Source organism: Zootoca vivipara, chromosome 2, assembly GCF_965207765.1.
Source record: "Zootoca vivipara chromosome 2, rZooViv2.hap1.1, whole genome shotgun sequence".
Lineage (NCBI taxonomy): Eukaryota > Metazoa > Chordata > Lepidosauria > Squamata > Lacertidae > Zootoca > Zootoca vivipara.
The window spans coordinates 46,160,442-46,182,697 of record NC_142584.1 but is presented as its reverse complement, the minus strand read 5'-3'; the positions used below and the strand labels follow the sequence as shown (position 1 = coordinate 46,182,697).

At 42.8% G+C, this 22,256-nt stretch overlaps 2 protein-coding genes and 1 long non-coding RNA gene across 4 annotated transcripts in view; 2 read left to right on the top strand and 1 right to left on the bottom strand.

Annotated features, from left to right (window-relative positions):
• Positions 1-22,256, top strand: part of KCNMB1 (potassium calcium-activated channel subfamily M regulatory beta subunit 1) — a 353,074-nt gene that overhangs the window by 218,153 nt on the left and 112,665 nt on the right. The window lies entirely within an intron of this gene.
• On the bottom strand, positions 2,625-6,381 carry FOXI1 (forkhead box I1). The gene is made up of 2 exons (XM_035107996.3): positions 5,733-6,381; positions 2,625-4,700 (listed from the first exon to the last, which is right to left on the bottom strand). Exons 1-2 carry the CDS (start codon positions 6,304-6,306, stop codon positions 4,138-4,140), a joined length of 1,137 nt encoding a protein of 378 aa, XP_034963887.1. The 5' UTR covers positions 6,307-6,381; the 3' UTR covers positions 2,625-4,137.
• LOC148686832 (uncharacterized) overlaps positions 6,409-22,256 on the top strand; it is a 28,454-nt gene continuing 12,606 nt past the window's right edge. Inside the window, exons 1-2 of one of the 2 annotated variants that reach the window (XR_015948089.1) lie at positions 6,409-6,624; positions 13,148-13,232. This is a non-coding gene — a long non-coding RNA (uncharacterized LOC148686832). Of the gene's footprint in view, positions 6,625-8,087; positions 8,353-13,147; positions 13,233-22,256 lie in introns of those variants that run through there. The other variant, XR_015948088.1, reaches the window with a different exon arrangement.

Genomic DNA, 22,256 nt, shown 5'->3' with positions numbered 1-22,256 from the left:
TCAGAGGGTCATCTAGTCCAAACCCCTGCAATGCAGGAATCTTAACTAAAGCACCCATGACAGATGGCTATTGAACCTCCGCTTAAAATTCTCCAATGAAGGGGAGCCCACAGCCTACTGAGGGAGACCATTCCACTGCTGAAATGCTCTTTTTGTCAGAAAGTTCTTCCCGATGTTTAGAGCAGTAGTGATGGTTGATTTCATGGACCATTCGGGCACACTTTATTTACCATGCCCCTCATGGTAGGATTCATGGCAATACTTTTCACATTGCCTAGAAGGGCAGCAGGAAAAGGGCACTGCAGGTGGGTGAGCTCTCCAGAGCACTTGTTCATCTTCTACGTTGTTCTCCTTTTTATGCTCCATCCCACTACTCACATCCTTGCACAAGCAGATTGGCAGAGAAAGCAAACTACTGCAGAAGACCATGGAACTCCGTGTAGGCCCATTTCACTGCTCCCTGCCCTGGCTTTGGTAGGCCTGGACCACTGGTTGCTTTCCCACTAGGCTCTGAGCTGAGCATGTGCATGAGCATGAACAAGGCCAGCTCCAGCACATGGCTGGGTCAGTCATCCACCAGACCCCCCCCCCAAAAAAAACCCAGCAAAGGCTTGCTGCCAATCTTAATTTCCACAAAGCACACAGGAAAATCTGAGGCAACATGAGAGCGTTCTCAGCTGGCATTTCCTGTACACACCCTACGTTAAAAGCACATCCCCCTGCCTACAGTTGCCAGCCTCCTTAACAAACTGCAGTTCCCAGGATTCTTTGAGGGGGGAGAATGTGCTTTAAAGCCAGTGTGGTGTAGTGGGTAGGAGCGGTAGACTTGTAATCTGGTGAACTGGGTTCGCGTCTCCGCTCTTCCACATGCAGCTGCTGGGTGACCTTGGACTAGTCACACTTCTCTGAAGTCTCTCAGCCCCACCCACCTCACAGAGTGTTTGTTGTGGCAGAGGAAGGGAAAGGAGAATGTTAGCTGTTTTGAGACTCCTTCGGTAGTGATAAAGCAGGATATCAAATCCAAACTCTTCTTCTTCTTTAAATGTAGGTTGCATATGCGGCATTAAGAGGGACCATTGGAGCCAATACTGCAGGATATCAGTGTACCAGGGACATGAGGGTAAAGTAATGCAGGATAGCCATTATGTCCCCAGATTACTCCAAACCCAAACACAGATGTCCCATAAGTACTTTGCTTTGACAGATGGAAAATCTCAGATTTCAAGTGGGAAAATCTTAAGCAGTATGGCAGGGTTTTGGTTTTTTTAACTGCTTCTATTGCATAAAACATTCACATTTCCTTTCTGCATGCTTTCATTTTTCAGACATGTGGATTAATGCACGTTCACACTTTACGCTATATGTAAATAGTTGACTAAAGTTATTGTTCCCCACCCACCCACGCACCCTCAGGCAGGACTGTAATAAACCCCCAGCTTCTCACAGTGTTCAAGGCAACTTACAGTAGACCAACTCATTCACATAATGGACGGGATTCAGACTTTGCTCCCAGTGGCTGAGGGAGTGGAGGCTGTCTTTTGATAATTCCCCTTCCCTCTGTAGCCTCAAGCAACACTCTTCCATTGTTCCAGAGGGCTGGGGAACCTTCTGGACCAGGGGTGGGAGCTTGTGCTGGGGGCTGCAGGGGGAAGGAGATTGCCAGTAGTCTTGTCAGCCTCTCCTTTCTCCTCCAGTGGGATCCCTCTGTTTGATAAAAAAGCTCTCTGTGGCTAAGAGGGAGTCTTTATGTCTGCAGCAAGTTAAGTCAGTATTCTGCCGGACAGGCAGTACTCAGCTAAATAAGGGAGCAAGCAGAATGGCAGCAGAATGGCTTCTGTGTGTGCAGCGGGCAGGGAGGAAGTCCCATTGCACAAGTAGAAGTTCTGCTTGTGCAAATCGCTCCCAGATGTCTGGAAGAAGACCTCTGAAGGCAGCCCTGTTTAGGGAAGTTTTTAATGTTTGATGGACTACTGTAGTTTAGTATTTTGTTGGAAGCCGCCCAGAGTGGCTGGGGAAACCCACCCAGATGGGCAGGGTATAAATAATAAATAATAATAATAATAATAATAATAATAATAATAATTATTTATTACTACTATATTGCATAAAACACATTATATTTACTCATAAACAGACATTGCCACAAGTTCGCCCAGAGACAGATTTTGAGCTTGGTGCAGCCAAATCGTACTCCACTGGAAGGCCATGCTGTTGACTCTGTTCCATTGTAATCAGGACTATTTTAATTTAGCTGGATCATCATTACGTATTTCCCTCTTTCACTAGTTAGGCAATTTGTGTCACTTTTTTGTATGCAACTTAATACTGGCCTTTCAGTTTGGGAAGTGGTATGTGATAACTATAGCTGACCCATTTGACATTTGTGTCATGCTTTGTAGGTGTTACTTTGTGATCAGGGCATGTAGCTCACTGATATTAAAGAGCAGGCAAGCAAATGTTGCCATGTTCGCCCCTTTGAGTAAGAATTTGTTGTGCTAGTTCCCCACCCCCACCAGCCTGCAGAAAGTTAAATCTCCAGATCTTGAGCTGTTGTCAGAAGAACATCACAATAATCCATTTTGTTCTTATTTGTTTTGGCAGTTACTGTCAAACAATACACACAGTTTTTACAAACAAATATTTTATTAAAAAATACTTCCCTGCATGTGCCCTTAATGAAACTGTAACCAAAATATGCAGAATAAAAATATCAAGCGACAGTGTTTTCTTTGTCGTCATAATACATAAAGGTCCCCTTGGCAACCTTGCCAGAGAGCATTTGTTAGGGTTGCAATCCTTTACCCACTTATCTCAGAGTAAAGCCCATTGAACTTAATGCGACTTACCTATGAGTAAACATGTACAGGATTGCACTGCAAAACTGCCCCAAGTTTATGCTTTACAGTATTGTATAAGAAAGGTGTACATAAATTAACCTTCAGGTTAAAAAAAAAAGAATGCCCTCTTTGTGTTAATACCGTGGACAGAGATTGTTTAAGAACTGTAAAATAAAAAGACTTCTTTTTCCCCCTTGGAAAATGCACTAGCAACCAACATGAAAGATTCTTAGGTTGTCATAAAATAGCAGTGTTGAAACTTGGCGAGTACATAGAAATTTTACCTTTCCACACAAACACCATGCTAGGATTTAGATACATTGTCTTGTTTTAACAGCATTGTGCAGCAATCATATTTTGTCCTTAAGCTCACACATTTGCAACCTACACAACAAAATAATCAGTGACAACTTCTATGTCAGGTTGGCTACCTGGACTAACCATGGCTGCAAACTGAGTTTTAGATTTATTTATTAAATACCAGTAGTGGTAATGGGTTTTGAAACAGACCCAAACTATCAATTCCTGTTCTGAAATCTTTTTACCCTCACATCTGTAAACATAAAAGATTAAAGGCCAGGCTTTTAAATACACATTTTATTAAGAAGGAATAGAAGTTTCTAGTACTTCCTACCCTTTGTTACACTTTCCCCCATTAAGTGTTGTTATATCATGTTTCACAGAACCATCAGAATGCATGTACATATTCTGAAGAAAGTAGCAGATCTCATGGACATGATTCGGTCAATGTTAAGTGCTTTTAAATCCCATTGGTTTCAGCTGAGGAGAATCATCAGCTCTCCAATGGAAAATAAATGAGATTTAAAAATATTTGCCAATGACCGGATCATGCCTTATGTTTTCAGTTAAGCAAGAAAGCAGAATCAAGACCATTTCATGAAGCTTTAGTCATTTCCCCCCCTTTGTATGGTGACCAAGCAACAGAAGGGTAGCTTTTCCAAGGCAGTCTTAGGTGTAAAGTGATGATTCCATTCTGTTTTAATGGCAGAAAGTATTGAAGCAGTGATTACTATGGAGTTAAAAATGAAATGCTGTCCTGTACAGATCCTAAGACAAGCGGAAGTCTGCTGTTAATCATGGCTGTACAGTGCAGCTTGAAGCCTCTGTGGTCTATGAATACCACTACCTGAAAACATTGGCCGTGACAGAGATACCCTTTTGGTGTATCTTAACATAAATCGAAAGAAGTGAGGGGTCTAATGTGAAGCACCTTTCCCGACAAAATTTTCTCTCCCTGTATCCTTACACTTTCCCCTCTTTTCACAAGACCTTCCTCTGTTTACACCTCAGTTCCCTCTCTGGAATATAGAGTATTATTTGCAGCAAGACTGTTGTAAAAGCTGCTGTTGAACTGGTTGAGAACTGAGCTGCCATAGCCAAGATGACCAGAGGACATGGAATTGGACCATGGCTCTCCACTGCCATGGCTGGAGATGTTGGCAAGAGGGGTGTATGAGTTGAAGCCTACCACGTTCTGTCCCATTTTGTCACCAGCATCGGTGCCAAGTCCTAGGGCCACTGAGCGGCTGACTGAATTGGACCCATTCACATAAGCTGTCATGCTGGACAGGAAGTTGTTGAGGCAGGGAGTGGTGGACGATGGTGGTGGAGAAGATCTCTTGTCAGGGGAGTTCTCTGTTCCAGAAGATGAGTTCTCCAGCATGTCTTGGTGCTCTGCCGCCGCCTTGGGGCTGCCAGTTAAGGCGCTGTCCTCCGATTTGTCAGAAGCAAGAGACGCTGTGCTGGCGCTGCAGTCAGACTTCTTCTTCCTCTTCCGCCGAAAGTTTCCATTGTCAAACATCTTCTCACAGTTCGGATCCAGAGTCCAGTAATTGCCCTTCCCTGTTAGAACAAGAGCAGCAGAATGTAAATATAAATCACAGCCAACAAAGAGATGGTTCTCAGGGCTTATTCTGGCTTGGATTCAGAAAAAGCAACACATTGAGAAACACCCTTTAAGAAAGACAGAGATTCTCTGCTTGTGTTCAAATCTGTCCAGATCCTTATAACCACCCCCTGCCCAGGCTTTCTTTAGGTAAACTTAAGCTGAACTTTTACTTCAATGCAACTTCGTATTTCAGTCCTAATAGCCCACTCCACTCCCCCTCCCCCCAAAAAACACTTTACAAACCCTTCATTAACATCAGCAGATTTTACTGAGACAAGGCACTATTTCCCTCAGGCAAGACAGCAAGCAGGCAGAGTGATTGTGTCCCCCAGTAACACCCAACAGGAAATCAGCCCTGAAAGTGAGTTCCTTAAAAAAACAGCTCGTATTTTTATAATCAAGGCAAAGGAACTAATGAATTCTATGCCACCTATGGACCAGACACCCCCGCCCCCCAAAAACCAGCCCTGGTTGCTTGTGTGATCTTTAATCAGCAAGGAAAGAATTTCACAGCACGGAAAAGATTATCAATTGCCAATGTCTGTTAAAGTCATAGGATCAAGGGTCAATGAAGAAGTTGACAAACCTACTAAGGGTATTCAATTGCTGCTATGAATGGCAATTTGGAAGGGAGGGAGCCTATAGAAAATAGGGAATGTAGAATCTTACAAAAAAATTATTTTAGACACATCACCAAATTCAAAAAGCAAACAATTTTTTCTCCCACACCCTGGCACCCCAATAACTTTATTTCCTTGGTGGTAACCAAACAAACAGGTATTGGGGAGTATTTTAGGATTATCAAGTGGTGAAGGAGAGGACAAATAGCATAGCTACCATTCAAGGTTTCATAGGACTCTGCCTCTGCTTTGCTGGAAACTGGATCAGAATCACATTTAGCCTACTAGATACCTTGGGGAACCTATGGGCGATTGTCCTCTTAAGGGAGCCTGAGGGGTGAAATTATTATTTAAAAGTCTTCTTACCTGGGTCATCTTCATCCCGGGGCACCTTCTTGAAGCAGTCATTGAGAGACAAGTTGTGCCGTATGGAATTCTGCCAACCAGCTTTGCTTTTGTTGTAGAATGGGAAGTTGTCAGCAACATACTGATAGATTTGACTGAGGGTCAGTCTCTTGTCCGGGGCTCCGTGGATGGCCATGGCAATGAGCGCAGAATAGGAATAAGGTGGCCTGACCAGCTTCATCAGCTCTTCTTGAGAAGGCATTGGGAGCCAGCCCATTTCATTCCCTGGCAAGCCGTGCATGTTAGGCAAGAACTGCCTTTGCATCCCATAGGCTGGTGGGATGTATGGGCTGCCATTGGTTCCCGGTAGGTAAGGTGGACTGTTAATGGAAGGTCCATTTAACCACAAGTAAGGGTTGGGTGTAGCATTGTAGTCCCCTGTTTCAAAGTTTGTAGGCCTCTGTGGACTAGGAATATTCTGTGGATGAAATAAATTTTCATAGTAGATATTCATTTCAGGAGGCTCCTGCCCAATGTTAGGAAATTGCGGGCTGCAGCGGTGTGGTGAGTGTATCTGTGGATCAAATGAGCTCATAATCTAGCTCTGGCAGTTGACCAAGTTTCAACACACCTGTGTTACTCCTTTCCCTGAGACAGGTGCATCATCTGTGCTGGCTAGCTCTGGTACTTATACACCTGTAATGTTTAGGTTTCCCTTCCAAGGCTCAGCCTAGTGCATCCTGATAGGCTGGAGATCAGGGTGATATCCCTTTTTTGGAATGCTGACAGCCCAAGCCAGTAATAGATGTCACATTAACCAAATTTGAAAGTTACAACTGTTTATCTTTTTAAATGAATGGAGGAATTTTCCACTAGTATGATTGACATGAAGAAACCTGAAAATCACTTGCACGTAAGTTGATGCAATGAGAGAGATAGTCTTCCTCAAATGCAAGTACAACATAATGAATGCAGAGACAAGCAAATGTGTATATTCTGTTGTTAATGCTCTTAAACTACCAAAGAGATCTGCAGTTTAGGAATATTTATGATTTCCCTGTTTAGGAATGTCCATATTTTAAACTATAGGGGCTGCTGCCCTGCACACAAACTATGGAGTACGTAAGCAAATGTTCTTAGAATCACGCTGTAAGCCTTTCACATTTCTTCTGGAAACCATGTATTTGGTAAGGAAAATATATCTTGCTAACAACACAATCCTGTGTTGCTCAACTCAGAAGTGATTCCCACTGGGTTCAGTGGGGCTTACACCAAGGTAAGCCAGAGGTTAACAGAGACAGAAAATATTTTACCAGCATGCTGCCTTTAGGCAGAAGGAAATCAGGGATTTAAAAAAAAAAATCCATTGCTAAATATCTTTTGAACCTACCGTAAGAATAGGCTTGCTATAGTTTTATCTCTCAGAAAGGATTCTTGTACCTTTAAAAAACTCTGTTAAACAGAAATTCAAGGGGTGAAGTTTTTCTTTTTATTTTGTCTACTTCTGGGTTAGGCATAAGGGATTTGAGGATAGATTTCTGAATAATTTACAGTAGATAAGCAATCTGTCTACTGTGTATCACACTACTTTAATGAAGAAATTTTTGGATAGCCAGTACTGGATTTTGTGTGTTGAAGGACTGTGGACTCTGTTCATTTCTGGTAGTCAAGACAAACAATTGGGCTTGGAATTCTTGAATCTTAAGAATATATCTTTTGTACCCAACTCCTCGCAGATCTGAAGGTTATAGTAGAAAACAAAGTGGACTTTGAAAGCCTGAAGTCTGCCTACTGCCCTGGTCTTTACATGTTAGGAAAAGCACTACCAGTTGAATTTCTGCTTGACAAAAAAGGATTACTTCACTCCCAAACAGAAGTAACAACCCTTTCACTTTAAAATTTAATTAAATATGTTTGTAAGGAATTTTAGAGGCTTGAGGCAAACAAATGGGGTACCAGGGAGTTTGGAGTATAACTTGACTAATTATGGAAAGAAATTGTACATTGTTCTTTGTTATATTAAAAACCAACCAGAACATTGCTGTGTGTGTGTATGCACACACACACACACCACACACACATACTTATTTCCGCCTGTAAAATTTCATGCCCCTTTTTTGTGATTGTGGTAGAAATTGTTGCCTCAATGTTAAAACTGCATCATTATATCGCAAATAATTTACCACAATGCAAATCATTTATTTAGTATCCTGAAGCCCGTTAAATTAACAGGTGCTAGAACAGTGACAGGATCGGGCTGCGCTCACAGGCAAAACCGCCTTTTTTGGGGGGGGGGGCTCATTCATTCATTCATTAAAATATGTGGGTCCTTTTTTGTAGGGGCAGAGGCGACGCACCTGCCGGAATACGCTTTAGGGAGCAGCTGGAGGAAATGGGAAAGCGCTCCAGCAACAGGTGCCGGGTGAGATTGAGCCGAGGGAGGAAGGGAGTTGCTTGCATCGGCTCGCTCCTTCCCCGAGGGAGCCCAGAAACAGAGGCTGCTACCCGTTGCCAAAGAGGGCGGGGACAGCGCAGCGCTTCTCGTCAGGCAAACCGGGGGGGGGGAATCAGTTCAGCCCCTCGCCCGCCTCCCTCGGCCAGCCTGAGGCGGACTCGAACTGTAGGCCCAGCCCCCCTGCGGGTGAACCCAGGCAGCATTTCTCCTCGGGCGGGGGGGAGGTTTCGAAGGGGAGAGAGATAGGAAGGGAGAGAGCGGGAGGGAAAACACTTGTGGCGGCCTCGCTAGCCAGGAATGTGGCTGGCCCACCACCAACACTAGCCCGCCAACCGCCCTCATTAGTTTTTAATTGCTGCTGGGAAGCGTAGTCTGAAAGGCGGCCGGGGGATGCTGCTGATGCCGCCACTGAGGCCGAGCGGTTCTTTCTGCCTCCATCTTTTGACCGAATTTGTGGCCGTCTCCCGCTCCTCCTCCCCCCGCACGTTGCTCCACTTGGGCGCCGGTGCTCCGAAAGAGGAGCTGAGGAGGTGGCCGCACATTTGTCGCCTGTGGCTGGAGTGAAGAGGCTGGAAAGGAGCCCAAGCCTGGAGCTGGTAAGGGGAGGGAGCCGAATGCCTCGTGTCTCTGCGTCCAATCCCTGTGTCCGTGGGGCACATGCGCAGTAGCGCGGACATAGGGACACAGGGACTGGACGCAGAGACATTTGCATATTATTATATAGGATAACCAAGTCTCTTCTTTCCTCATCTGAATCCTGGGGAATTTACAGTCATTGGAACATTGGTTTAAGATACTTCAATAAAGTATCATCAGCAACGCCAAAGGTCACCTGCAGCTTCTTCCATGTTTCTCTAGTAAAGTTTGTATGCAGGAACTACATGGGTGGGGCTATGATGCAGTTCCTTCCGACTTGAGGGTTGCCAGGCTTTGAGAAGGTGGGCAAAGTTTCCATCCCAATGCAGAAAATATATAAACTGTCCTAGAAATGCAACAATACAAGACAAACCAGAGGTATGAAATGCCCATGATAGAAGGAACAAGATAAGAACAACAAAACTCTTTCCACTTAATTCTTTCATTACCCATACACATTTTCTTAAAAGCCATCTCATAATTCAATCCAGGAAATAATTCAAGTATCTCAAATGTTATATGCCATAGCAGAGCACAAAACAGCACAGGGTCCCCCACAAAGAAGACAATCGTTTCACAGAAGAGCATACCTGCTGGACTGGAAAATATTGGTTGTACCCTGAATTCAGTAGGTGCTTCCTGATTATGTGTGTAGCTACACTTCCTGAGCTTCTCAAAGCTACTCAGCTGCTAAAAGTGCAGGAACCTCTGTTAGGAAGGGAGGTGGCAACCTTGAGTGCAGATATTAATAAATTGGTCAGTGGGTGTTTTTCTAAATAGTCATTTTGGAAATGCCACATAAATATGAACTATGTTCTTCCCAGCTATCATACTGAAAAGCTCTTGCTCTGCAACTCTCTGCCATAGCAATATACAGATCCTGAGGAATCACTTAGCACAGCTCTCTTGGCACTGCATGTGTTTGGAATGCATGTGGCGAGTGCATGATTGAAATCTTCCTCATGGTCAAAGCCAGCATGAGGGAGAAGGCTGCATGAAAAGGAAGAGCTATTTCTTCATGTACATATTGAAGGGGAAACATTCAGCCATGCAGCTCCTCACCTCTGTTCAAAAGTGGTCCAGTCTAGTGAATCTTCTGATTAGGCAGATCAGCTAGTTGCTGAGGATTCTAGCACCTTTCAAAAAGTACTGAGCAAACCTCCAGTTAATCTGGCCATTTGCTTTATTTGCATTTACCATCAGGAATAATATGAATGCAATCCTTTCTGGGCTCAGTGTTTGCATAAAAACTGTTCAGGAGAATCAGATTCACAAGTTACTAATCTTTTCGGTCTATAACAAGAGAAGCAACTATAGCTGGAAGGAAGGAACTTTGCTGATTTGAAAATGCAGCTAGAAAATACCAGGAGAAGGTTGCTAGTTCATTAATAGTGCACTTGAAATACAGACAGGTGAAAGCCTTTTAAAGGCTCTTTTTCATGTAAGTGAAAGTTCAGCCACAAGTAGGCTTTGATGATTAGCTTCTAAATGGGTTGCTCCCTGGGGCAGTGTGTCCTTATTTATACCTAAAATATACTGACATGGGCGTTTTCCATATGCAGGCTTTCTAAAGAATCCACAGCTGGGGCAAAGGAAGAAAAGAATTGAACCCACCTCCAAGGTGTTATAAAACATACTATTCTAAAGTTTCAGATATCAAAGCAGAGTCCAAGTGGTCTGTTCTGTTGGCAGTTTGTTCAATAATTTAAGGCTACACTGTCCAAAGGCAAGCAGCATGCGCTACACCAAGGAGAACTTGGGTAGCAATCCTAGATACATTTATCTGGGAGCAAATCACATTGAAGTTAATGGGGCTTACATTCAAGGAGACATATATAGGATTGTGATGTTGCAGAAGGATGCTAGGCCTCCTCTACTTCCGAAACGTAGAGGCAAGTCTGCATAGCAGATTTGTATTAAGCAAGTAGTAAAGAAGTTGAGCTCATCATGGGCAGCTCAGTATGTGAGCTGTTCATGCTGTTTCAGCCAGACAAGGAGAAAATAAAGCCTTGCAGAGCATGCAGAAGCCTGCCTACACAAGCATTTCATTGTGTGTTGTAACTTGCAAATTTCATTGGACTTTATGAGAATTGGATGTATCAGTTTGGCTTCCGCACATTGATAATGCATCTTGATACAATAGGCCTATCAATTTTATTTTTATTTTTTTACAAAGCCTTTGCTTTGCTTTGACAAATGAATGGAACGCCTGGATGGAAATCACTGCCCTCTTTCCAAAGACAGTACCTTAAACTCAGCAGCAACAGCAACAACAAATACCATCAGTTAATTTTGCTATCACTTTAATTCTCTCTCTCTCTCTCTCTCTCTCTCTCTCTCTCTCTCTCTGTTTCCTGGTTTAACATTTTCAGTCACCAGTAATAGCAATCCATTTATTTGTCTGATTGCATGTTGGCAATTGTAGGCATAGTTCTAGGCCAAATGCTGTCTCCAAACGTATCCAAGGCTGCAACCCTATACTCCAGGGGCGGGGGACCCTTTTCAGCCTGAGGGCCACATTCCCTCACAAGCAAGCTTTGTGGGGCCCACGTGCTAAAAGTGGGCAAAGCCAAAGGCGAAAAGTGGGTAGAGCAACCGGTGTGATTCTTTCCTTTGTACAGCAGGCTGCATTCCAGCAATGTAGCAATTAAAGATTTCTACACATACACACACCCTCCATTCAAGCAAGCAAGAGGCATTATCACAGTTCAAAGACACATTCCAGCCAGGCAAAAGCACCTGAGGTGGTTGCAGAGCAGGGCCAGTGAAAGGCGTTGCCTGAGGAGAAAGAGTGTCAGCTGGGGAGAGTCCTAAGGGCTGGGTAGAGAGGCGTGGAAGGCTGCATTTGCCCCCTCAGTGTGGAGGCGCCTCACAGCCCTTCTACACCTGGAAGGAATCCCCATTGAACTTTTGAGTTGTGCAGACAGCTGGCTGGGCCCCTTCCAACTGCTGATTCAGTGGGACCTTCTTCTTAGGAATGCCCTATGCTTCAGTTCTTAGGAATGCCCTATGCATAGGAATGCCCTATGCTTCACAGGAATGCCCTATGCTTCAGTTTTCCTGCTTCTTAAGAGCTGTGTAGAAATATTACACCCAAGTCAAATTTTCTAAGCTCTCCTACGGCATAAGGCTTTAACTGTCTATTCAGAATTAGGTCTCTCTGAGTTCAGTTGGGCTTACACCTACAAGTAAGTGGGTGTAGGATAGCAGCCCTCATCTTTCTTGCAGCTTGACATTTAATTAAAATTTAGCTGTTTGCATTTAAGAAACAGTAAAATATTCTCCAGAGAAGTAACCATCTTAAATTCTCTTGCAAGAAAGTGTATTTTTACATGTTAAACACTTCACAAATTTATTGTGCCACATACAGTACAACCTTTGTTGCAGGTGTATGGTCAGTAGAGGGACTGTAAACAGAAATGAGAGGGAAATAAAATGCAGAAAGTACAGAGAAAGTGACAATTATGTAGGTAACTGGTAATTCACAAAGGTAAAAGGTAAAGGACCCCTGGATGGTTAAGTCCAGTCGAATTCAACTGTGGGATGCGGTGCTCATCTCTGCTTTCAGGCCAAGGGAGCTAGTGTTTGTCCACAGACAGTTTTCCTGGGTCATGTGGCCAGCATGACTAAACTGCTTCTGGTGCACGGAACATCATGATGAGTGCCAGAGCGCATGGAAATGCCGTTTAACTTCCCGCTGCAGCGATGCCTATTTATCTTCTCGTGCTGGTATGCTTTTGTTGAACTGCAAGGTTGGCAGGAGCTGGAACAAAGCAACGGAAGCTCACCCTGCTGCACAGATTGGAATTACCGACCTTATGATTGGCAAGCCCAAGAGGCTCGGTGGTTTAAACCACAGTGCCACCCGACAAAAACAAAATTATGTTGATAACACAGGCATTGATAAACCAGTTAACACACATAGGCTGCAATCCTAGCCAAACTTACCTGAGAGCATTCAGAGTTCTACTTCTGAGTAAACATGGTTAAGATTGTGGCTGAAGGGTGACTGATAATAATGATCAGTACCCATACTTTTCTACATTGTTTTTCCTTCTGCTTACCCACACTCCAGCAACATGTATATGTTCCTGCATTTCAGGATACTTTATGCATCTGATGAAGTGGACTGTAGCCCACAAAAAGCTTAAGCTTTAATAAATTTGTTAGTGTTTAATGTGCTATAAAGCTCTTTGTTGATTTTACTCAAATGTTGACTTCTAATGAAGCTATAAAATGATTTAAAACAAGGGTTAAAAACAAGGTACAGTACTGGTTTTATGTTTTGCCATAGTTTTCAAGTATTTATTTATTCAACTGATTCAGTGTGTTTTGACTACTGTAGGTGAATAGCTCCCTCTTGTGAAAGCTGTTAGAAGCACACTGGAAAAAATATGGTTGGTCTATTCAGAGCTGCAAAACCTTGTCAGGTAAGTACACAAGCCAAACGGCTGCTTCTCCTATTATATGTTTTAGAGTGTGGGAAGGCTCCCACCATGTTCCCACACATTTGCACAAGTACACTAATATCTGTTACTATTCTACAACTTCAAATGCTTTCTTAAGTGATGCTGAAACAAAGCACATCTCAGTACTAACGTTCAATGCAAATGGAGTTAGAAACCATTATGTATATTCCAGCCAATGCAGGTTTTATTTTTAAATTACAGTTATGGGGAATGTGAGAAGCAATTTCAGGATCACTTGTGAAAAGTCTACAGAATTGCTCCTAAAGCATTGCTGTTGATGATGAGTCCATTAGGAAGTAGAAACATGTACTATTCATCCAGACAATTCCCTTGCAAGTAAAAAAATGAAATATATGTAAGGTTGCTACATAATGTATGAAAATTGTAACAGCTTCTAAGGCTGAACCTGAAATTACGTTTTGAAGAAAAGAACATACAGTGGTACCTCTGGTTAAGAACTTAATTCGTTCCGGAGGTCCGTTCTTAACCTGAAACTGTTCTTAACCTGAGGTACCACTTTAGCTAATGGGGCCTCCTGCTGCCGCTGCGCCGCTGGAGCACAACTTCTGTTCTCATCCTGCAGCAAAGTTCTTAACCTGAGGTACTATTTCTGGGTTAGCGGAGTCTGTAACCGGAAGCATTTGTAACCTGAGGTACCACTGTACAAACCCCTGTCTAAGGCTGTACGAAAACATAATGTCGGAAAAGTATCCTCTACTATATTTCATTTGTTCTTTTTTCAAAGCTCTTTAGCCAGAACAACTCTCAGAGTGGCTTATAAATCAATATTTTAAAAACAGCCCCTGCCCTTAGGCTTACAACTTAAGGAAAGGAAAATCTGATGTGGAGGGGAAAGGGGAACAAGTGAACATGTTGCAGGGTTCTTATTATGACCAGCTTGGATGGAAATGGGCTGCTCACAGTTCATAAAAAAAGGCCTTGGTGACCCCTAAGTAATAGCCTAGTGACTCAGACTTCCTTGGAACAAAGACCACTTCAAAACAACAAACATACAAATTTGATGATAAACTGTGTCTTGAGATTCCTGCATTGCAGGGGGTTGGATTAGATGACCTGTGGGAGCCCTTCCAACTCCATAGTTCTATGATTCTGTGATTCAGTAGCAGCTCATTTACTGGGGCTTCATATGAGGGGAATGCTTGTGAATTTTAATCTCTCAGAATATTTGGAAACACAAAAGTCCCCCCCTAAAAATAGGGGGTTTTGTGTTACAAAACAAAAAACTAAACAGGGAAGGGTACATGTATTGTCTCCACTTTCAATTCATAGTCTTTTTCACAGTTTGATTATGTTTGGTGAGAGACATTTTTGTCATAGACACCTTGCAGTTGGGGGAAAGGGGAGAGAGGTCCTTTTGTTTGTGTATTTATTTATTTTTATTGATATTGTGAGACGTTAGGGGTTCCTGAGCTTGGTTGGTTATGTTTAGTTGATAGTGGTGTGGCTTATTTGTGTGAGGGAAGCAGGCTAAGTTGTTGGGTCAGGTTAGCCATATTGATTTGTATGCTGTTGGGGCGGATAGGTCATTGTCCTGTTGTACTGAGTATGTAATAAAGGGGAACCACACTGGGGTGAAGGCATCCTCCGTAGCTTTTCCCCATGCTAGTTTGAGTTTGTTGGTTAGCTTTTCTAGTGTTGCGGTTTCCCATACGTTTTGATATCAGTGGTCTATGTTAACTCCTGATAGGTCCTTCCAGTGTCTAGTTATAATATTTCTAGCCGCATGAGAGTAGGTGACTTATGAATTCCTTGTACAGTAGTGTGCGTGTGTGTTGTTGTCCTGGAAGATGTTTAATAGGGTGAGTTCTGGAGTTGCTTCTATTACCTGTTTTGTTATATTGTAAATTTCCTGCAGCACTGATATCCAGAAGGATTGGACTTTGGGGCATTGCCACCACATGTGGAGGTAGGTGCCTATTGTGGTGTAGCCTCTCCAGCATTTAGATGAAGTTCCTGGGTGTGTCTGTGCTAGTGTCTGTATATATGTTTTAGGGTGACTTCTCGTCTTTTGGCTGAGATGGACTTGAATGGTGGTTTAGACCAGGGGTCCCCAGACTTACCAAGCTTCGGGCCGGAGGGCAGGGCAGTGCGCGCGCAGCGGGCCGGGGGCGGGGGAGTGCGCACCCGTGCGCATGCGCACACGCACGTGGTCGTAAAAAAATCGTCGAAAATCGCTTGTGCGCATACGTATGGGCCTCCCCCGACCCGGAAGTGCACCGGAAATGACCTCTTCTGGGTCGGGAGAGGCCCATACGCATGCGCACAAAGGATTTTCGGCGATTTTGAAGATCGCCGCCACGCGCCGTAAGAGCGGGCGGCGGCAGCGGGCGTCGTCGCGGGCCGGATTGGGAGGCCAATTGGGCCGCATCCGGCCCGGGGGGCGTAGTCTGGGGACCCCTGGTTTAGACCATAGGAGTTTCTCAAAGCTAGTCAGTGGCCAAGTGGCTGCTGTTTTTGTTGCTGGGTTGTTTAGTAAGGCTTGTAGTTGGTGGTGGGTTAGCCACCATTGGAGTGTCCCCTAGTTTATATTGTGTTTCCTGTATTGTTATGGGCTTGTCATTTCTGTAAAAGTTGTGTGTGTGTGTGTGTGTGTGTGTGAGAGAGAGAGAGAGAGAGAGAGAGAGAGTCATGTGGGTTGGACCCAGAGTATCCTTTCTGTGCAAGGAAGGGCTCAATAACTAGAGGACACTCACAATATTACAGTGGAACCTCGGTTTATGAACACCTCGGTTTATGAATTTTCGGTTTCCGAACACCATGGACCCATCTGGAACGGATTAATTCACTTTCCATTACTTTCAATGGGAAAGTTCGCTTCAGTTTATGAACGCTTCAGTTTATGAACAGACTTCCGGAACCAATTACACCCATGCTTCGGGTAAAGTACGCTTCAGGTTGAGTACTCCGCAGACCCGTCTGGAACGGATTAATCCACTTTCCATTACTTTCAATGGGAAAGTTCGCTTCAGTTTATGAACGCTTCAGTTTGTGTTCATAAACCAAGGTACCACTGTAGTCTATTTCTCCTGCATCTCCAACACCATTGCAAAGTGTCACCAATCCTACAGAACAGCTTTTGAAGGAGCTGCAGCGGGGAAGAGGAATTGGCAAAACTTGCTTCCCCCCTCTTCTTCCAGCAGAACTCCACTCATGGGAATTCTGGATGCAAGCCTCTGCCTTTAATCTGATTGTTTAAAACCACCACTCCATGGGTTCATTATTCTTCAACATAATAAATATAGCTCCCCAATCATGCAGGTCATTCTCTGAAAGGAAAATCTATTACTTTGCCTGGGCTAACAGATCTACATTACAGCTGCATTTAGACAGCAGTTTATTCTATCTTGCCAACATTTTCTTACTTGTTGGTATTCACATTTATGTGATTTTTCACACAATGTAAAAAATCACTTCTGGAAATCAAGAGAGAAGCACTAATAAGTAAAAGTGACACAATAAATGCAGCCTTAGATGCAATCACATGACAATCACAACTTTCCCCTGTAAGTTCCATATTATATTAAAACTTTATCCAATGTAAGAGCCACTTCTAGAACTATAGTGGAATTTTGTGCAAATATAGTACTCTTTTCCATTTTATGGAATGGAGAAGAAAAGAAAAATCCAGAAAAAAATCTCTTTGCAATTCATTGTGCTATATTCCACTATAGTTGCAAAAGTGGCTTTTATGCTGTGTGAAAGCTCAGATATACTGTGGAAATTAACAGATAGGGAAATGGAACAAACTGCAATGTAAATGTAGCCTAAGTGATACAGTGCATGCAGTGGACATATTTTCCTTTCAGTCTTGCTGAGGGCAAAGCCATACCTTTTGTGTCACCTTAGAATTGACTTTAGAAAGTGAGGCCTTTTTTGTAACATCCTAGCCTACAAGGAAGGCTAGCAGGCCAGTAAGATGAAGAAAGGTTGCAATTCAGCTGCATGGAGAGACTTTGGGTAATATTCAACAGGTTGCTGCTGGAGGTTTCTCCGAGTCCATCTCTGTTCCCCCAGGCCTCAAAGGCATCCCTGTTTGTGTCTTCTCCATTCCCTGGAGAAGAATGCTGTAGGACCTTTATAAGCAAGTTCCTTGCCCTTTGCTGATACACTATTGCTTGTTTGGTGTATCAACTTGTATTCTGCTCCTTCAAAACAAAAACCTACGGTTTTTTGATCTTCAAAAGACACCTTGGAAAACAGGTTAACTTACCATGCAGGGATGATGGGCAGGGACAAGTACACATGGTCATCTCACCTCCCCACTTTTACGGCTCTCCAAAAGTCAGGATGATTTAAGGGGTGCTTACATGTTACATCCGACGTGTATATATTTTTTGTTTCTGTGTGAGCTGACCTGTGTACATGCAGTTATTCACATGTAGCATTAAATGAGTTTGTTGTTTGTAACTGTGTAGGCAATACATGAGCTGTACGAAGAAGTGCACACACACTTCCACAAGCACTTGTATAGTTTTTGCAGAGAGGCCACTTGTACCTGTGTTTGGCGGAAGGTGTGAACCACCTTTTTCAGAATTGGAGAGCCTACTCTATGGGCCTGTATATCCCCCAGCTCTTTGTAACACCTCTGGCACAACCCATGTTACAACTCTTTAAGAAGTTGTCAGCTGGATCACAGAAATGGAATTTATCAAGTTTTGATTAGGATGGAAGGGCAATTTGATGCCTTAAGCTTATCAAAGTTTTAAGAGGAGACTGGCGATAAAGCAGAGTTTATTGAAATATCAATTTCATTTTTTGGAATCCTGGATTTGCCTACCACCAGGAGTCTTTTACTTCGCAACTTTAGTGATTCTAACAAATTGGTCAATAATTGCTGGCTTGGTATTAGGTTTCATATCTCATTTGTTATTTTCATATATTGTGGCTGCATGGGCAAAGTTTACACTCTAATTAAGTACTGTAAACATAAAAATGTTTCAACTGGAAAACAGATTACATTTTATCACTTGTAACACAACAACCCTACAAAAAGTAGTCCCTGTAAACATTTAATTCAGCACTGAGTTCTACTGATTCCAGTGGCATTTAGCTGCATCTAACTGAAACTTTTGCTAGCTATCTCTTGTGAATTTGCACTGGCAGTGCTACTTTACTGTGTCATTTTCACCTATAGGAAGTGTGATCCCAAGATTTAAAAAGCAATACATTCACTGAACAAAGTCCAAACATTTGACAAAACTTCAAAGGATTTCTCAGGTGGTCTCTGTAATTGAGCATTTTCCATGCATTAATCCATTGCTGTTTGGTGATAAAACGTCTATTAAATGTCATGGATACATAATTTAGGATGGGTGTTTGAAAGAAAAAATCATCCAGGCTGACTGTTGTGCCAAACCTAGCTAGGAAACTGGTGCTCACAGGGTTCAAGGCACCATGATCAGTAGAAAATTCTGGAGGAGAGACTTTTGTTCATCTTTTCCTCAACACGGGGCTGGCTGATAGAACAACCAAAATTCCCCAGGTTGAAGGAGGGCTGGCACACCACACAGTTACTAACTACACTATTAGCCAAAATTGTGGAAACCTTTCGGAGAAAGTGTATTTGTATAGTGTCTTTGTATAGTGGCATAGAACATATCTGCTGCTGCTGCTGCTGCCAATCCTACTAATGGTGGTTCATGGCAGGCAGCTGTAGAAATTCAGGCTCAGTGACCTGGGTCTGCCCTAAGAGACAACCAAGACAGTCTATAACATATTATAGCTTGTTCAGACACTTGAAAAGCTTGTATATTAAACAATTAAGCAGTGAATAGGGCTTACCAGATTTGATTGATGGAAAAGAATTAACTTATTCATTCTCTACTTCATAGTGTTAGAATGATTCACCCTTGGTGTCAAAACTGTCTGTGTGTTATTTTCTGTAACAAACGGTGAGCATGAGATCATAATTCACATGCAAATGAGAAATGTGATGTTAGCAGCAAAGGCTGTAGAACTGTTTTTCTGTATTGATACTTAATGGACACAAATACTTTAATATATTCCAGGATCATTGATTCCTAGTAAGTGTATAGATGTTGTATAAAAATAAGCATCATCATCATTATTATTAACAATATAAGTTTTTATATTGTTGTTTTTAAGACCAGCATTAGATGAGTTAGGTATGTCTGCACAAATAATTTTGATTTGCTTAGTTCCTCTGGCTCATATATAGCAGCACACACATATATTTAAGAATAGTCACCAGCAGATCAGCCAAGGAATTATTGTTTTTTTAATTGTTTTTATTAAAGTTTTTGGAGGGGTTTTTGTTTTTACAAAAGTACATAAATCACCTCTGTTTTCAGATCATAAAGTCCTTTCTACAGATTGGTTATATTAGATGTGAGACATTAACGTGGTAGTCAGTATAAGGTTGGGGGAGAAGAGAGGTGGGGAGCGAGAGCTTGGGGAAGAGAGGGGGTGGAAAACTTTCATTCTCTTACATACCGTAGTGTCTGTGTAAGGTTTTTGTATCGGTGTTGTGTAGATAGGTTCTATTTCTATTCATTTATTAGTTTTCATTGGCAGTGAGAGGAATTGGAGGCCAAGGACATAGTTGGTTGCCTTAAACTGACTCCAGTGAGTTTTGTTTGCATGTGTGGAGAGGACCCACCGACAGCATACAAATCAATAGGGCTACCTTGGCAAACCGGAAGTCCAAGGTAGCCCTATTGATTTGTATGCTGTCAGTGGGTTCTTGATAGGCTGTGTGTGTGATAAAGGGGAGCCACACCAGGGTGAAGGTGTCCTCTTTTATGTGTCCCAGTGCTAGTTTCAGTTTGTGGGTTAGATTTTCTATCTAGTAGGGCTGCTTCCCATACAATTTGGTACCAATAGTGCATATTCACTCCTGACGGGTCCCTTCAGTGTCTATATGATGCTCCTGGCTGCTGAAAGGAGGTGGCTTATGAGCTCTTCCTAGTGTGAGTGTGTATTATTGTCTTGGAAAATATTCAATACGGCTAGTTCTGGGGTGGCTTCTAATACCTGTTTAGTTATTTTGCATATTTCAGGTAGGGCTGATGTCCAAAAGGGTTGGATCTTGGGGCAATCCCACTACATGTGGAGGTATGTGCCTGTAGAGATGCAACCTCTCCAGCATTTTGGTGAGGTTACTGGGTGTATCATTGCCAGCTTCCGTGGTGTTAGGTACCATTTATAGATAAGTTTCGAGTTTCCTTCTTTTGGCTGTGATGAATTTAAAGGGAGGTTTAGACCACAGTTTAGTCCATTGGGTAGGGTATATTTCATAACCTATGTCGTGCTCCCATTGTTTTTTGATTGAGATGAGGTGGGTTGTGGGATTCTAGAGTAATATTTTGCATATTGTGGATAACCTTCCCTTGCAATGTCCCTCTGCTGTCAGGAGGTTTTCGAAGATGGTAAAAGGGCTAGTGGCTGCTGCTTTTACTGCTGGGTTGTTTAAGAAGGTGTGCAGCTGGTAGCATGTTAGGCAGGGTATTTGGGTGTCCCCTAGTTTGTCTTGCATTGTGTTGGTGTGGGTTTGTTATTTTTGTAGATGTTAGTTAGGCGGTGTAAGCCTTTGGCTTGCCAAGTTTTTATTTAGATGTTTTGGGCTGTGTGATGCCAGGGAGGCTAATAGGGATGGGGTTGGGGACACTTTTCCTACTTTTTTGTTCCATGCTATAAGCATGGACTGTGTGAACCTGTTTAGTGTTGTGGGGATTTTCCTTTGTTTTGAAGTGATCTATCTCTGTGTGTACTCATTGTTTCGTTTCGTCTTGTATAGGATTATGTGGTGCACTTGGCTGGCAATGTAGTATAGTTCTATATTGGGGATTCCCCTTCCTGAGGAGGGGAGGTGCAGGTATTTGGGGCTTATTCTTGGCTTTTTGTGTGAGAAAATAAACAAGTGTAGTTTTTTCTGACATTTATAGAGTTTGGTTGGGGGAATCCAAATTGGAGGGTAGGTTAATTGTTTGGTGTGTGTGTGTGTGTGTGTGTGTGTGTGTGTGTGTGTGTGAGAGAGAGAGAGAGAGAGAGAGAGAGAGAGAGAGAGAGAGAGAGAGAGATCTTTTTGATCATGGCTATTTTGTCTGAGAGGGTGAAGTTGGTGTTGTTCCATTTCCTTAGGTCTTTGTTATTTTCTCGTCACATGGTGGTGTAGTTGTGGAGGTATAGTTTGTTGAGATTTCTGGTCATTTGTACCCCATAGTATCTGAATTTGCTGCTGCTAAGTTTCATTTTTGTGATTCTTTTTGGATATGGGGGGTGTTGAAATACATTTACTCAGATTTTGCAAAGTTCAGCTGGAAGCCTGACAGCATTACAAATGTGTTGAATTCTTTGGTTAGGGTGATTGCTGTGTTTGTGGGGTCTGGTGTTGTGATCATCAGGTCAACTGTGATCAGCCAAGGGATTAGTGACAAATGTGTAGTCCAAATGGCAACTTGGAGTTCCTTTGCTCCAGTGAATTTACTCAAAGGAAGGCCACCAAGCATCTACTTAAAATTAATCCATGGACAGCATACTGGTTTGCCTTTTCTAGTAGTTGGCTTGTTACTTGCAATACCAGTCAAAACAATATGAAGATCAATGCACAGAATTAGTACTTCATCAATAAAATACAAACTTTTTTGGGGGGGGGGAATGCTCATCAACAGTGCCACTTGGGATGAGTACACTGTATCAGCTGTTTGGGATATGTCCCATAATATCTCCTTTGAAATCAATCTTTTTGATAAGATTTCAGAAACTTGGGAACAAATCTGACTTTCCTAGAAATGACCTAATTAGCTGATAGCATTCTGCCAGAGGCATATGGCTCAGTTGTTTTAGAAAGCTCTGTAGTTTCTTCCAAATTTCCCTCCCATTATATAATCATGGCATTATTATAGTTGCTGTAGGCTCTAAGCAGGAGCCCTTTATCACTGACTGCTGCTGCTTCTGGTGCCGGTCAAATGCTCCAGGGAACAGTGATCGATCCTGAACTCTCCC